At 42.7% G+C, this 17025-nt stretch overlaps 1 protein-coding gene across 10 annotated transcripts in view; it reads right to left on the reverse strand.

Annotated features, from left to right (window-relative positions):
- ptprsa (protein tyrosine phosphatase receptor type Sa) overlaps positions 1 to 17025 on the reverse strand; it is a 245849-nt gene that overhangs the window by 31889 nt on the left and 196935 nt on the right. For 5 of the 10 annotated variants that reach the window (XM_030433082.1, XM_030433078.1, XM_030433080.1 and 2 more), the window contains 8 exons: positions 14518 to 15111; positions 13388 to 13482; positions 12810 to 13060; positions 12427 to 12514; positions 10969 to 11181; positions 9045 to 9208; positions 7486 to 7497; positions 7153 to 7268 (listed from right to left, as the gene is read on the reverse strand). In XM_030433082.1, the coding sequence (XP_030288942.1) occupies positions 7153 to 7268; positions 7486 to 7497; positions 9045 to 9208; positions 10969 to 11181; positions 12427 to 12514; positions 12810 to 13060; positions 13388 to 13482; positions 14518 to 15111 (1533 nt within the window). Of the gene's footprint in view, positions 1 to 2052; positions 2101 to 7152; positions 7269 to 7485; positions 7498 to 9044; positions 9209 to 10968; positions 11182 to 12426; positions 12515 to 12809; positions 13061 to 13387; positions 13483 to 14517; positions 15112 to 17025 lie in introns of all 10 variants that reach the window. The other 5 variants (XM_030433084.1, XM_030433083.1, XM_030433085.1 and 2 more) reach the window with 4 other exon arrangements.

Here is a 17025-nt window from a genome sequence, read left to right on the forward strand (position 1 = left end):
ACATCCTCCGGAAAATGAATGGACACACTACATTAGCAGCCTCCTTGACAAACACACATGCCCGTCTTAATGGATCTTTTAAATGCTGTTTACTAATTGAATCGATTTCTGTTTTGTCACTTCATTATTCCCATATAACTTCAAATGACACCTTGTTAGGTGTGTTTGGACAAAGCTTTGTGTTTATTTCTGCATAAGGTCTCCGATGAAGCACGCATATCGCGGTTGCAGCACTTGAGAACGAGAGGAAGTCATTAATCGTTTCTGTTTTGGGGGGGGGGGGATAAATTGAGATGAGCATCAAGGAAGAGAAGAAATATTGCAAATTAAATTTGGTTGTCAGTTTGGTTGCCTCACATTCAAAGGGAAAAGGTATCAGAAGCTATGAGCGAAATCAGTAAATGTGGATGCAAATGAGGAGCGCTCACTTCTCCTTGAGAGAACAAGAGGAGGGAGATCAAAGAATGTTTGTGTTGTGTGTGTGGTGTGTTTGTGTGTGTGTGCGCGTGTGGTTGTTTAGTTTACTCTGGGTGTATTTGTGAGTGCCGCAGACGTTAGTGAGAAACTCCATCACTTCTTTTCAGTTTGTGTTTACTGCCCAAACTACAGCCTGCATGTATAAGTGTGGAAGGCATATCAGGCCAAAGTGTTTACATATACCTCCAAATGAAGCACGATGCGCTGCCAGTGGGACAGGCTGAAGGTTAAACATATCAGTGTTTGTTTATTCCCTCAGAGTCTTTTGGGAAACTTGTATGAAAATCATTTCAATACGCTAAACCGCAAATCCATCATCTTACCTTTATCCAACTTTTCCCTTTGCCAGCACAACCAAAGCTATAAATTGTGATGTTTACAGGGATGAACCTCACAGCTAAACCAATCTGTTCACTCTGTTTGTCTATTCCTCTCTCTCAGTTTACTTTCCAACCTCGCCCATTTGTTTTGTTCTTCAAGACAAATGAGTCGATCGCGCCTGATTCGTTCTCTTCTTCATTTTGTCATCTACACCGTGCACGGCACATTGTCGTGTTTATCCAAGAAAGGATTTACTTTCAAGACTAGGGTGCACCGTGACCCGTTACTCGAGCAAAGTCTCCCAAGGACAAATTACTGTTATTCCCCATGCCCCAAATGCCATAGCTTTCATCTCTCTCCTCAACACATCCTGCGGCTTTTTCCCGTCCGCATACAGATTCTCCAATGTTTTCACCTTGATCAACGACGTGATCAATGAACGTGAGAAAACAAACTTGCGTCCAATTACACATTTTCCAATCTCATGTTCAGCTGTCGATGCGCCGGATAAATATAATGATTCGTTTTGATAAGCTGAAGCAGTTTCTCTCCAAAAGCCTATTTATGATGTTACGTATTTCCATATAAAAGGGAAGAGGTCTGTTTGTGGGTAAGCAAAGAAATAAAGAAGGGGGAAAAGGGGGAAGGGGAAAACCAGAAACTCTCCTTTTTTTTCTTCTTCTCAGATTATCTTTTTTGCAGTGAGCAGGGAGAGAGGGTGATCAAATGTTGAGCCATTGTTTGCCACCGCTTTAATTAATTCTGCTCGTTATCTTTGAGCACAGCAAAGACCCTGTTACTTCAGAATGGAAATGGAGCAGTGGCGGTGAAGGAGGAGGAGGAGGAGGAGGAAGGAGAAAGGGGAACAACAACAAGGAGGTAAGGGAGAGAAAGAAGGCTAACAGAGATTGTTCTCCTGTAAAAAAAACAAAACAAAAAAAACAAAAAACAAACACACCTCTCAACCATCTCTACATCAGCAGAAGTGATCGCACAGGTTATTTATGCATGGTGGATTAATGCACAGCCAACAGCCCGAGTGAATATAGTGACTGACATCCAATTAAAGAAAAAAACAAAACAGCCTGGTATACCAATAGAAAACCAACATCAAATTAATTAGTGCTGAAATTTTGCTGCATAATGTGAAAAAACAAACAAATGCAAATTATGTACTTGTAAATGGAGGCAAGCGGTGCTAGAAAAAAAGATAAAGACAGCTAGTACGCAAATTCTAAAAGCATAGAGACTAACTTTCATAGTCAAAATCTGCTTCGCTCTGAGGACTGCTTAGACCAGAATCTGTAAAGAACAGCAAACATAAGGGAAATGTTTTCAAAAAGCTGTAATGCAACAGAAAAGGCTATGTCAAAAGAAAACAGAAAAATGTGCAAAATCATAAAAGGCCAGGGAAATAAAAGGTATTTTTCTTTAACCAGTTTACCATCAGTAAACACAGACCCTTCTCATAGTGGCCTGAGTGACAGATTGGAGACCAGGCTCCCACACAGACATGGAAAAGTAGGGCAGACATTATCAAATCAGAACAGCTACAGTCGTCCTCAGGAGCAGGCTAGTTAGCCACGGGCGTCAGCCTCTGATGCCCCTGCTGAGAAAACCCTTCTGCCAAGCCCCATATCAACGGTCATAGAGATCAGGGATAAGAAAATTGATTTGCTATCTCTAAGCTTTCATGAGAACCAATTGTAGGGGCCCATTGACAGGAATGAGAAAGAGACAGAGAAGGGAAAAACCAGCTTATGTTTCCTGGTGAAAGCTAACTCTGAAAGTTCCCTTTGTCTGCAGCTTGGTGCTGAGGCATCGGGAGTGAAAGGTGTGGAAAAGTGTCCACATTCTTTGCTGACAGCTGTGGAGCCAGAGCTGATGGGAGTCAGAGCTCTGAGGAGTGTGCTGATGGTTCAACGTCTTATCTGCTCTAGGAGCAGTCCTCTGAGGCTGCAGCCAGCGATGCCACATCCGGGGAGACCCTGGTCTCCTCGACTGTTCAAGCAGAAAGGAGCCATCTGTGACAACATTCACCGGACATGTGGCAAAGAGATGCAGTTTGATGGGATGCTGCCAAACTTGTCCATCAAGAGAAGGAAATACGTTTTGCCAGGACTGAAAGCTGAAATCAGATCAACAGGGTAGCACAGGGATAAGAAAGGATCACATGCCCAAAGACGGTGACTGTGATCCAGAAGAAACAGATAATTTGTTCCAGAGTATGTGAGAAGTGAAAAATGGAAGGCAGCTAAATCTGTCTTGCAGGTAAAAATAAAAAAGAAACTTTTTATTTTCCAAAATAAACTTCTCTGTTCCTTTTCCCCCAAAAGTCTGGTCCCAAAAACATAAAACACTTTGATAGTAAAAAGGAGGTACGTCCTCAGTCCCAGTGGGAGCCAAAATGTGCTGCATTTTCTTTTTTTTTCCTTAAAAGGAAACAACTAACATGACTAGTCAGCCTAATAACAAAGCTAAGCTCCATTCTGCAAAATAAAACTTGCTACACTGAGTTTTTGTGTGTTTACCTGCACTGATGTCTTAGTGAGGGGACATCAGGCCAGTGGCGCCAAATGAGCACGGCGAGATGAAAACATCGAACATCCCCCTCTCCCTAATTGATTTGTGACAATGAGTAATTAAACCTGGCGGGGGGTGCTCTGATCCACTGTCTCCAAACGTCATTCATAACAGCGGGAAGGAGGCATGTCTGATTATGTTTATGTGTTACGTGTGTGGTGTGTGCGTTTCTGTCTGTGAGGAGGAGGAGTCCACGGTTGCTGCAGTTGTTGCTGTAATCTGGAAAAACAAGTCGGCTGCCGATACATACGAGAGATTGGCTGCTGTCCGTGGGTTTTCTCGCAATCGCGTGATGCTCTCTGCAAGAAAATACTTGATTTTTTACATGCTCAAATGTGGAAGTCTTGTCTTCAGACAGAATTACGGGGGCGTTAAGAACCACATTGCGCTGCTGTTTTGGAGTGGGGAGATAAAGGGGGACACGGATGGAGACGGCATGAATAGGAAATATATCAGAGAGTGAAAATACGCTCACCCGTCTTTTAATTTGCATGAGAATTGTTTTATTTCTGCTTGAACAGTAAGTACGTGAATTCCGACCACTTAGCAAATGGGGAAATATCAACAAGTGAAGATGTATATCTCTAATGTATATATACTGTAAATATTGCATGACGACCACCAGCTCTTACAGTTTAGTGGCTTTTTTAAGGGCAATTATGGGAAGAGAGGAGCACAATGAGAAACTAAGAGAAAGCTGAAATGCAAGACACGGAAAAAAATCAGAGAGAGAAAAGAGTGAGCTCTTCAAGCAAAAGGGGTGGGGGGCGGTGGGGGCTTGGTTGTAGATAGACAGTAGATATCCACTGAGCCGGCTGCTTCATTACTTTGGCCCCATTTGCCAATTAAACCCCAGGCACCAATGACCATAATGACAAAACGAGCCACTCTGCACCCCAAGGAGTTGTGGGATGTCACAGTGCGGCTGTCACATGACCTACAGGCTTTAAAACACAAGCACACGTGCACAACCTACACACTCTCGCCTGAGGCATTAGCCAGGTTCAGCTTATGGGTAGCCTCATCAAAAACATATTTCTTTGTTCCCCGGCAGTAGGGGTCACTGAGCACACATTGCCGATGTGGCATATGCTCTGCTGGATTGGCAAGCTTGGATAAGTGCACTGGGAGCGTGCTCATTTGAACAATGGTCGCTATTAGCTGATAGGGATGTACACGAATGCTCACCGGCCCACTTAATTGGGCTAAAATGTCCATTCAAATTAAATTCCCCGGGTGCGGAGATAACAACTTCGCCCAGTCCTGCGGGGCGACAGAGGGGCTGCTGAACGAGAATGCTTGTCATAAATAAAGGAGAAGTCTCAGCATGTATTGGTGAATGCCATGTAAAAAAGAGCGAGAGATTATAACAAGTGTTTCCATTATTTAAGGAAGGGGGAGAGGACGGCTGAGGGCATAATGGAAAGCGCTGGAAGTTAGGGAGACAAATAGCAGGAATGGCCATTATACCCTTGTCATTACAGAGCCACTGATAGGCCTCTGAATACCAAGCAAGATAAAGATGAGGACAGTAAATTGAACTTCCACATTTCTGTGTATAAGTGGGTTTGTGCATGTCCTTTCATCCTCGTATCTCTCTCCCCTCATGTGAAGAAGTTAGTGTTTTTTTCTTTTTTTTTTCCAAGACACAAACTCAGGCAGCATAACTGGGCTCCCAACGAAGCTGAGGAAAAGCGCTCCATTTTGAAATCCAAGCCTTTTGATGGAGCAGAGACTGGCTGTGGATGACAGATGGACGGCTGAGAGACAACAAGGCTAGGAGACAGAAAGGCAGGAGGGAAAAAAAGGGAATAGAAACGAAGGGACGCACAGGAAAGAAAAAGTGTGGATGTGTTTCTTCTGCCTCTGGAGGGTTTACTCTTTTTCTGTCATTTGCTTGGGCAGGCACCAACAATTCATTTGAAATAGGTTCCTCCAAATGCCGGTTTCAGTCCCCTCTGTCTAACTGCTTGAAGAGAAAATATAACTAAACTATCAAGTGGGAGACTCATGATAATACATGACGCTTTGCTAGAAGTAACTACTCAGACAGCAATCAGATTTTTGTTTAACTTTTGTTCACCAAATCCTTTAACCTGGCAGGATGAAAAGTTTCCATGACTGTTCAACAAACAGCTACTTTTACAACATGTGACATTTTACAGATAGAAATCAACTGAACCAAACAGAACAAAAGGCTAATTTATCCCCCCGTGACTCATTCCATACACAACAAACTGTGGATGCCAACATATTCTAAACTGCATGAGGCTTATTAAAAGACGGACAGACCGATAGATAACAGGTCTGAAAAGGAGGCAGGACAAAGATGGAGAAGCCTTTGAGAATGAATGTGGGATTGAATGTGCTCTGCTGTTAACACTAGGCTTTAGCTCGGATGAGGACCAGACACAAAGTGAGACAAAAGAGGGAACAGGTAAAAACCTGAGACAACTTCAAAGCACGATTTGTCTCAAACATGAAAACATGAGTTCCACTAACAATAGACACCTTCTTCTAACAATTTTTATATTCCTAAATTGTTACATGGGACATGGCAAACACATAAATATGGCTTGCAGGTAGTTATGAAAGCACATAATGTCAAACAGAATGATGTGGGAGCAGTTCATGGGCATCATTTATGCACCTGCATAAATTTAACATTAAGTTGCATCATTTGGGAATCGTTAATCTCTGTGTGGGCTGTCTGCACGTGTGTGCCAATGTTATAATATACTTTTGCTACACATGTATGTTGTTTCTATATCAAAAAATAAATAAAAAATAATGTTTTGTTCTACGTGAATTAAATGTTTTTCACTGGTGTCAAGAAGGACGGTCTCCTGCAGGTGTGTGTCCTTATTTGCCCACAGTATTATAATACAGCAGCTGGCCAAAATGAGCCTTTGACAGCCAACAACCATGTTTTTGGATTAGAGCTGCTGCTAATTAACACACGCCAGAATTAAAAATTTGCTTTCCGTTTCAGTAGGTTCCAAAAATAAGGATTTTGCAGTTCCTGTAAAACTTTGTTCTTTCCACGGCAAAAAGCTTCTGGAATAGCACTTAGTCTGTTAAAGCCAATGAAACATGGCCTTCATTCCAGCAAAGGAAATTAATTACTATATAGGCAAGTTCTCTTTCTTGGTAAAGCCGGGTTCCTAGTAAAACCTATAGACTGGGCTAATGTTGTACTTGAGACTGTCACTGCAGAGATAGCAGGCATGAGCACTCTACTGGAAACAGTCTTAGAGTGGAAATCCAATTAGACCAATGAAATACAAGCCTTAGACGGCTTTTTAACAGGCCAGCTTTTATAAAACAATCAAAAGTAGTGGTCTGGATGTCTTAATGAAGAACATTAAATGTCACTAAACATTAAATGTTACTATCTCAATAAAAGTCTTTTGCAATACAGTGCTATTTGTGTTTTCACTTGTTGAAAACAAGCAAACACTTAGACTATGTTTAAAACTGTGTCAAGTGTGTTTAAAAATCTCAGTACGTGGCCAGCTTTTGTGAAAAATAGGAAAATAAGACTCATACAGTGAAATAGCATGTGTCTGTATAAAGGTAATGTTTTACAGACAAGTACGTTTCCTTCTTCACATCTTTCCTATTTCAGAGACATTGGAAATCAGATTTTTCACTAATGTGTGTGCCAATTATGCCCAGGTTTAGGGTTAGGGTTACCTATAGATGTTGTTCGATTTCAAAAGGAAACCGTTTTTGTTCTTCAGTGTATGCGTGTGTGCGTCCTTGCTGTACCTTGAGTTTGGAAGTTGATGCGTCTCATCTCCACAGGGTCTGTAGGGTGGTGGGGCGTAATGTCCGCATTGTTCAGCAGACATTTTGTGCGTGGCTCTGACTCTTTCCTTTTGCGACTGGGAAATGAGACAAACACAGAGTAGAAAGAGGGGAAGACGTACAACAAAAACAGCAGAATAACTTTGAGTGAGCAACAGCTGAGAACTGGGGATCTGAGAGCGTGCATCAAATACACAAAGATTTTCCCTCACTGATTAAAAGGCATGTTTTTTTTTGCTGAGGCAGGCTACTTTCTCTCCCCCGTTAATGCAGTAAAGTACGGCTAAACCTTACCTGTCAGGTTTGCTGTTTCCAGAGAAAGCAATAGGAGTCAAATAAATATATAAAGATGGCAAAAACACAACACACAAGGAGAAAGGGAGAAGGGGGAGGCAAGAAGAGAGATAAATCAATAGAGAGCAATTTAAAATTCACAGGGGTCGCTGCCGGGCTCGCAAAACGCGAGATAAAGCTCATCAGCATTTGGCGGAGGAGTGTGCATGCGTGTGCATGTGTGTACATGTATCAGTGTATGAGAATAACTGAGTATTCGGTGAAACGTGCAAGCATGGGCACACATTCATGTGCCTGTGTCCGTGTGTCTATGTATGTGTGTGTGCTAATGTGTGTGCAGATACAGATGGGGAAGGGGAATGTCAGGGCCAAGGGCAGACCCAGGAAACACTATTCACCAGGGAGAGATGGACGGGAGATGGGAGTGTGAGGAGGACAGAAAGGGAGGAGAGAAAAAAAGAGAGAGATCCAAGGAGAGATGTTACTCTCCCTAACCACCAAGATGGAGGTAAGGCAAGGTCAGACAGTCAGGGATCATCTGACAGTAGCAAGCTGCACTTGTGTTGCTAACACCAGCCCGAAAATAATTCAGGGAGCTTCCCTGTTATGTAGGGCGACCTCTTACACCGCTATTCTGTTGGGATTTGCACTGAGACTAAAAGCTCCAACCAACTGTTAAACAAGGGGCGAATATTGACTGTATCATATGATCCTAAGCCCCAGGACATTGTAACAGTAGGACTTGGTACAGGAAGACAGCTGCATGATATATGGTTCATCATTATTTTAATATCCAACACTAGAAAATATGGCTTCTCATTCCTAAAGGAACACCTTTATGGGGAATCATTATTTGAAATATATGCCTCTTTCAAAACATATCAGTGACATCTCCTGATTGGTCGACTGTATCATCCCATGTCCAATCATTGAGCACCATCTCAAAGAATCTCCTCCTCTCTCCTTTCTCCAACCCCCTCACTTCCCACAACCATCTTTTTCACAAGAAAAAAAAGAGAAGCTCTTTCATATCCACATGCAACAATGTTGTTGTGTTGTCGTAGTCTTTGAATATCATGCTGCTATGAATACAAAATAAGCCCCTCTTTCAACATGCTCCCTATCATGCAATTATTTCCCAATAGCCCGACTCCCCAGTAACGCTGCAAATAACTGGTTCAACATCAAATGACAAGGAAATCTTCCTTGTGTTTTGCAGGATAAGAACTTTCTACAAATTACTCTAATTTAGAAAAAACATGGCTCACAGTTATATTGCACGGAGTGAGGCACTCACATGCAAAGCTAAAAGGTTCAATTCCCTGTGTATCTTACTAATAGGAAGTTACATGGGTAGAAAGATACAATTTTAAATGTATTTCCATATATGATGTATTTTTAAATGGCCACTCTACAAAATGTCAATGACCTGTACACCTACCCTAACCCTGAGTGTTGTTTTCTATCATTTGAGGTTGAACAATGTTATTATTACACTGCAAAATCCACTGCATTCGCCACAAAAACAAAACAAAACTAATAATCTGAAACCAACTCACTTTTTATACAGGAGAATGGCAATGACGATGCAAATGATGAAGACCACAGCCAGAACTGGGCCCACCACCCATATGAGTCCATCACCAGCGTCTACTGGCAGGGCGTCCACCACCAGCTCGGGGGTCGTCACTGTGTCGCTATAAGGACTGGTTGCATACATTTTCTGAGCAGAAAAAACAGGTAGAAACACAATCTAGGTTACTTAATGATGTATGTCAAAGATGAATGAAGGTCGTGTGTTGAAGTGAACTGAGAGAACCTTTACTAACCAGCATAAACTGAACAAAAATGTAAATACTGAGTGAACTGCATTGAAAAGAAACATAATACATATACCCACGCCCGCCGATAGGGGGGGACAAACGGGTCTGCTGTCCCGGGCCCAAGGTATGGGGGGGCCCAGAACTGGGCCCTCAATAAATTATGGAATAATTAAAATAAATAAATAAATAATAATAATAATAATAATAATTAAATAGGCCTATTTGTGGAAAAAATATGTAATATTTGAGTTACATAAAAGCTTCTTATTTGTTTTCTTCCTAATTGTCCTTGAAATAGTGGTCAAGAACCCCCCCCAACACAAAAATGGTTTGGCCACTGATCAACGGGGTGGTGCAACATAACCTAACAGGCCAGCTCTAATGTTAACGTCCAATAGCTTGTATAAAAGCCGACACAACACGTTATCTTTGACAGAAACAGTTGAGTTTGGTAGCTCCGTCAGAGAGGATGAGACAGAGAGGAGAGAGCTCCAGCTGCAGTCAGGTGACAGAGAGAGTGATGCGGGAGGGAAGGAGTCAGGTTGCCGGTGAGAGAGACAGAGTTTCCACGAAGTCTTAAAAAGTCTTACATTTGACAATCTCAATTTTACGCCTTAAAAAGTCTTAAATACGTCCATATTTTGCATATAGGTCTTAAATTACATTTAATTTGGTCTTAAATATGTACGTTCATTTGCCGCTTCCGTCATCGTCTTTATATGTTTGGAGGAAACCGAGATTCACAGTCAGTTCCGTGTGTTCTTCTATCTTAAGTATCAAGAACCTAAGTGGCATTTTGCCAACAGCGCGGTCGGAATTTATCAGCGTACACTTCGCCATTTCCGGAAAGATTTAGACAGCATAATCTGCCAGACGACCCTCAGATTGGGCACACTCGGTGTGAAAGCGCAGGTGTCACACAAAATCAGAAAGACACCAGTTAGCTTCTAAAAGTCTCCAGTGAAGTCACGTAATCACACACTTCTGTACGCCTTTGTCACCAGTTCCCGGTCCAAGTTCATCCAGTTCTGCTCGACCTGATTTTGAACACTGTGTGCATGTGTGTGTGCGCGCGTGGAGGGTTATTATAGTTAACTAAAATTAAATTCCTAGATAAAAACTAAACTAAAACTACTTAAATCACTTGTAAACTAATCAAAACTAAACTGAAAAACTAAATTAAAATAAAAACAAATGAAAATGTTCAAACTATAATAACCCTGACACACACACACACACACACACACACAAACACTCACTCCATTCCTCATTGTTTGAGCTGCTCTGTGAATGGCAATAAATGTAGTTTTTTTTTTAAAGTAATTCTGGGACAGCATTTTTCTGTACTTTTTCATACTTCGTGTAGGTTTTAAATTTAGTTCAGAATGGATCAGAGACTGATCACACATTTAATTTCAGCCAGAGCAGAGGATAGGAAGAGCAGAGGGTAGGAAGAGCAAGGGAAAAGGAGAGATTTGGGTGCGGGGGCCCATCTAATATTATCTTGTCCTGGGCCCAGGCAAGACTGTCAGCTGGCCTGCATATACCTGAAATGTGTTAGATTCAGATGAGCAAGGTGACTAAATAAACATAACTGAATTATCAAAGCCACAAACTGACTTAAAATAAGTCAACTGAACTATGTTGAACTGTAACTCACCCCGGCGGTGGCGTTGAGTTCAGCCAGCAGGAAGAAGACATACTCCTGGCCAGCTTCAAGAGGCTTGTTCTCACAGATGTTTTGGCGGTGGTCACTTCCCATCGTGAAGCTGGTGGGCAGCTGCCTGAAGCATGCTGTGATGTAGGGCTTCCTCTGTTCCAGCTGAGCCAGCTGACGACGTGAACGGCGCTTTGGGGTGACATCCCGCAACAGCTGATTGAGGGGACAAGGTATTAGTTTACTTTTCACGTTATTTGTTCCTTATTATATCATCTTTGATTTTAGTATCTTCTACAATATCAGTCTCAAATGAATTACAATATATTTCACAAGAACTAAAACTAGAGATCAAGTAAGTCTGAGGTAATAGTTGCTAATGCTTTCTGATGCTGTCGAAGGTTTCTGTACAATCTGCAGCATTTGTACTAAAATGATTCCAGAAGGTCAAGAGAGACAAATGGAAAAAAAATCATTTTCGGTGACCTGACTGAGACCAAAAAAAAAAACAATCCAGACATCATCTGAAGCTGTCCTTTCACAAATACCACACAATGACATGAGACTGTCTATGTCAGATGTGTTCTCACCTACTAGAAATACTTTATTTGGTCTGGGTAGATTGTCCAGGAGGATGAGGAAGAGGACTCATTAATAATGATGATGTGACATTGCCTTGATATCAATACTATATGCTTTTGGATAAATCTGCAATCTCAGTAAAAGAGTGGAGAGCAAAAAAGAGTCTGAAGCAACAATACTGCAACATCAGCAACACACCAACTTGCTCGCTGTGAAGCATCCAGACTATGACACGCTCAGTAGAGCACGCACAAGCAGAGGTTGTCTTGATTGAACTTTGTACAAGGGAGATGGCAGGTTTAAGTACAGGTCAAGTGATTTGGAAATTTGCGTCCACACATCCAGCTTCTCAGGGACAATGTCTGGACAATTTCACGGTAGCAGTGCATGTGTTAAAGGAGCTTCAGATTCAAAAAGGTGCTAACTATCTGGCAATGTTTCATGTAACCAGGCTCCAAACCCTCCAATATCCAACCCATTCCTATTCACTGCTAACTGCAGATAGAACCGGGCTCTAAGCAGAGGGAATGTGTGTAATCCCAAATCCAATAGGGGTGGCTGCTGTTGATCTGGCACCCAAGGTGACCCCAGGCTATGGGAAGAGTGGGGGAAGACTGTGTAATTCTCTGTTCTGCATGCTTGGGGAGGGGGGGATAAATTAACATAGCTGAGATGTGCTTACAGTATGTCTTCCGTGTGTGCCCCTGTCTGGTATATGGTGTGTATGATCCAATGTGCCTTGCACATGCAACTGTTAATAACTCAAGAGTTTCTCCCAAAAACCCGTCACAACTTACCCTAACCCTAACCCTAACCCTTAACCTTATGACTCCTGTGTGCCAGAATAACAACACAACTCTTGCTTTTTAAAAATCCTACCTCATCAAAGTCCATCTCATCAGGGTTCTTCAGGTTTTTGACGGTTCCTGATGTCCTCTTAAGTGGCACCACAACTACATAGAAGTTCCTGGAAACACAGTGTCAAAGTGTTCTACTACAAAATCATAATGACTCTATTTTGATACTGGACAGCATTTTTGATAAAAACATCCCACCCCACAGTTGACGGGATTGAAGTGAGAATCCAATACCTGCAAATGGCTCTAGCAAGGATCAGAAGGAAATCCTAAACCCTTCCATTTCACTACATCTTAGACCCCTTGATATTTCAATCCATATCACATCAGATCTCAAGCATCCCAAGACTTACACCAAAATACATCAGAAAGAGCTCACACAACCACCAGAATCGCTACACTCACTTGACATCTTTGCTATCGACCGTTGGGAAGGTAAAAGTGAGCATGTTGTCAGGCTCAGCGTAGATCTCCAGCTTAGGTTTCTTGACCAGAATTAGAGGCGCGGTCCGGGCGATCACACGGTGTCTTGGCCCACCGTCCATGCTCTCTTGGCAGGTCACCCTGAACTCATAGGTGGTGTTGTGCTTCAGCCCAGTGATGAGTACCCTCATCTGCTTGGCATCCACATCCATCCTCTGACGGTTGTATTCAACCTACAGTTCAAAGGATAGTTCAAAATTTTAAGCCCTAATTGGCAAGAGGGGTGGTTGGATATATGGTATGTCAATAAATCAGTTGTTGAAGAGACATGAATGGGCAGGAAAGGAGACAGACCTAAGTAAGAGTGGACACGTATATTGATGATTGCATGGGTGAAGGACTAGGCATGTTGGAAATTAATTTGATTAGTGGTATTAGGGACTATGAGGGAAATTGCTCTGGTGTATAATCAAGCCAAAAAGATGAAAATTACTTCCAAATTTCAAGAGTGGATTGAGTGAAACAGTTGAAATGATTTTTTTGTCCTACATTAAACTCACTGTGCATTTGTATGGAGACCTGCTTTCAGAAAACTTCCATGCAAGGACCACTGTCGTCTTGGTTGCCCACTTGACAGTGAAGTTCTTTGGAACGTCTGTTGAGCGGAAGAAAAAAACAACAAAAACAAAACAAAGACAGTGTATCAGTGCACTGAACAAGTAGAGAAGAAGAAGAAACAAAAGAAAAAAAACTTTGAAAAAAAAGCTGTTGTTCCCCTGCAACGTTCCTCTGGGTTGGAGAGTGAGTGTAACGGTGAGCTGTGATTGGCTGTGAGAAGGGCAACGCCATTGGTTAGGACACACAGCACGAAAGACTCATGGACAAAAAAACCCATGGAGCACAAGGGTGCGTCCACTGGCTAGCACTCGTTGGTAGTGCCAACCTGTCTCACCACTCTCTTTGAATCAATGACCACTTGAGGATTACCAACTGACCCATGTGGTCTCAGTGCCAACTGTTCCTACGCCTCTACTGAGTCTGGGTTGGCACTGCCAACGTGCTACCAGGCGGGCATAGAGACAGACCCAAAACACATCATGCCAACAGTCCGCAGCAGTGCATCTGGGGGATGCCATGCTACAAGCTGTCCCGTTAAGGGACAGGGGAAGGGGAAAGGCGTAATTAGGACAGGAAGGGGGTAAGGAAAGGAGGTATATCTCAAAACAAACCCAAAACCAAAAAATTAAATAAAGAACCAAAATCAGCTTCCTTTCATATCAGAATAGTCTAAACATATTGTTGGAGTGACTGGTTTGACTGAGGTCCTACCTTGCTTGAAAACTGGGGATGTGTGATGGCATTGGCTGTGCGAGTGTGCTAGGCAAACAGTTGCAAGGATGACTGACAGGAGTGTCTGACCAAACAGCACTTACCTTGAAATTCTAGGCTGCTCTCCTCTTTCTCAAAATGACTGACTATAACTTACTGACTTGAGTTTTACCTTGTTGGGGTTAGTGAAGTGAGTATCCACGGCAAACAATTTTAATATCAATCTTTTGTCTTTCTTGAGGAGTGGAGGTGGTTGAAGGAGGGGGTGGGGCAGTTTTCATTTTTGTGTTGTTGCAAATTGTTCTTAGCCAATTTCCAACCCCCTGCCAACCGGGTTGGCAAAGAAACACGCAAGCCCTACCTGTTGGATCAAAGGCCACCGTCCGATACTGGATAGGCGGGCTGTAGGGCCCTGGACCTACACTGGTGTGTGCACGTATTTTCACATCGTATGCTGAGTTCGGTTTGAGGCTGTTGAGCACATAGCTGGACAGGCTGGGGGGCAGGTGGAGCTCCCGTGGTGCTCCTCCGGTACCCGCTTCCTTATAGGCCAAAGTGTACTCTGTAATTACCCCATTCCTCTCAGCCAGCACTGGTGGAGACCAAGACAGCTGCACTGAGCAGCATGTCACGTTGGATCCCTCTGCAATTTGAGGGTATCCCCCTGGTGTATTCTCAGGCACATTGAGTTCCACCACAGCCTCTTCCCCAAAGCCCCCCCTACTCTTGGCTGAGACTTTAAAGAGATAGGTGGCCCCTCGGTGAATGTTGACCACAGAGTATTGTCTTTCTTGTGGAGCAAATTCAAGTGTAGCCAAAGGAGAGACATCTTTCCGCCCAAACTGGAGCCGGTAACCCTGCAGGTCCATGCCATTGGTGAGGTCTGGAGGATCCCAGCGAACCACAGCTGATGTCTCTGAGTCCTGAGCCACAGACAGATAGGGCTGACCAGGCACTGTATGGACAAAGAAAAAGAAATCTTAAAATCTATGCTATCCAGTTATATAAAGAAAACAGTATACTAATGAAGCATTAATTTGGCATAATAAACATACTTGTCCTGTTATACCATATGGTCCAATAAGAAAAAGAAAAGACATGGACTGTCAACCAATGAGAATCACACATGCTCAATGACTGTAAGTAAATAGAATGTACACTTAAGAGTCTCCCTTGAATTCCAGCCATCCATTAGATAAGTGCCAAACAAACAGTCAGGTTGTGTTGAAGGGGGATGCGGATGATCCTCAGAGCCTCTAAATTCTCGAGCCATCACTGTGCTCATTATCATTTCATGATACATGTTAGCTCCAGCCCAAATCATTTCTGTACTGCAAAGCATCACTAAAACTTTAAGCAGAGAACAGTGCCTCTTTCAGCTGCAAGAGTCATCTCTTGTTGTAAAATGAATGATCTACGTTTGGGGTCTAGACACCATTCTTCAGAGTGGCCCACTTCTGCTGCTCTTATGGATGACACACGTCTCATCTTAACTCTCCTTTTAAGGCCCCATCAGTGTGATAGAGGCAGCAGCAGTTATGGGAAGCCTTCAGTTCTCAAGTTGCCGTCAAAGCTTTGTGAGAGATGAGTGTGGTTGATACGCACTTGAGCCCCATCTCTCTGTCAACAGATCTACCTTGACTCTCACATCCATGTGACTCTTTTCTCAGGAAAACAAGGCCAGGGCAGATAACTGGCAGTAAGGGTTGCAACTGCATACAAATACAGACTGTCACTGATTTACTTATTTCCAAATACTTGTTATACTGCTGAATATAATTTGCATTAAAGATTGACTAAATTAAGGTGCCCCAGCAAGTCAGCTGGTAGAATGTGCCCCTCATGTACTTAAGCTGTGTCCTCGCCGCAGCGGTCCAGTGTTTCAAGTCAGACCGGCCTATCTCTCATCCAATTGTCATTCTACAGAAAAAGCCATGAAAAGGCCAAACAAATAATAATAATAATAATAATAATAATAATAAAACTAATCCAGTTAAAACTAACTGGATGAATAAAATAAAGCAGGTAATAAAACACTGTCGGTTTATTTACTGTTTCCAATGTAATGTCATGCCTCTAAGTGAGACTGTGAAACCATTGGTGAGAAGATTGGCTATCTCAGTATATTTCTGATTCAAAAGGCTTGCCAACTGGGTCGGCAAACTGGGTCGGCAGCAAATTGGTTGATCCTGGCAGTGTGAGCTTTCTCAGCATAAATTAAAAAATGCTGAATAAGCTGAATACAAATGATTAACTCTAGCTTAATGTGCAACATACATTTTATCATTATCTAGTCACAGCTATGGATACATGTGCCTTCTAAGTTACAGCTTCTTGTTGAGCCTCAACACAGTATGTGTCTTATGTGCTTGTGTGTATTCTTGTACATAATGGGCAGTGCGAATGGAAACGTATGTGTTTGCATGTGTGATGGCATAGGCCCTGGTTTACAGCCAATTCCAGCTCCTATATCACCATTCCACCTGCACATAAAGCTATTTGGCTTGTTGCCCAGTATGAACTTAAAGTAATTTGGAGAAGCTAGCATTAATCTGAGGCCCTCACTGTGGAATAAGATCATAGTGCGTTTGTATGTCTGTGTACATGTACGTACATATAGTATACATTCTTGTGCCAAGATGCACAATGTGCACCTGGCACACACACAAACACACACACACACAAAGCAATCCACTATACACAGTCTTCCTCTGCTCGTATTATTCATTTCCGTTTGCAAATGGTCTTCTTTCTGAGGGCTGTTGCTACAGGAAGATGGGGGTTGGTGTGTGGATGGTGGCTAGTCAGCTGAGCCTTTGCCGGTAATGGAAAGGCGGGGGCGCCGAGTGCTGGGTGAGACGAATGCTCC

Source organism: Sparus aurata, chromosome 11, assembly GCF_900880675.1.
Source record: "Sparus aurata chromosome 11, fSpaAur1.1, whole genome shotgun sequence".
In the NCBI taxonomy this organism is placed as follows: Eukaryota; Metazoa; Chordata; class Actinopteri; order Spariformes; family Sparidae; genus Sparus; species Sparus aurata.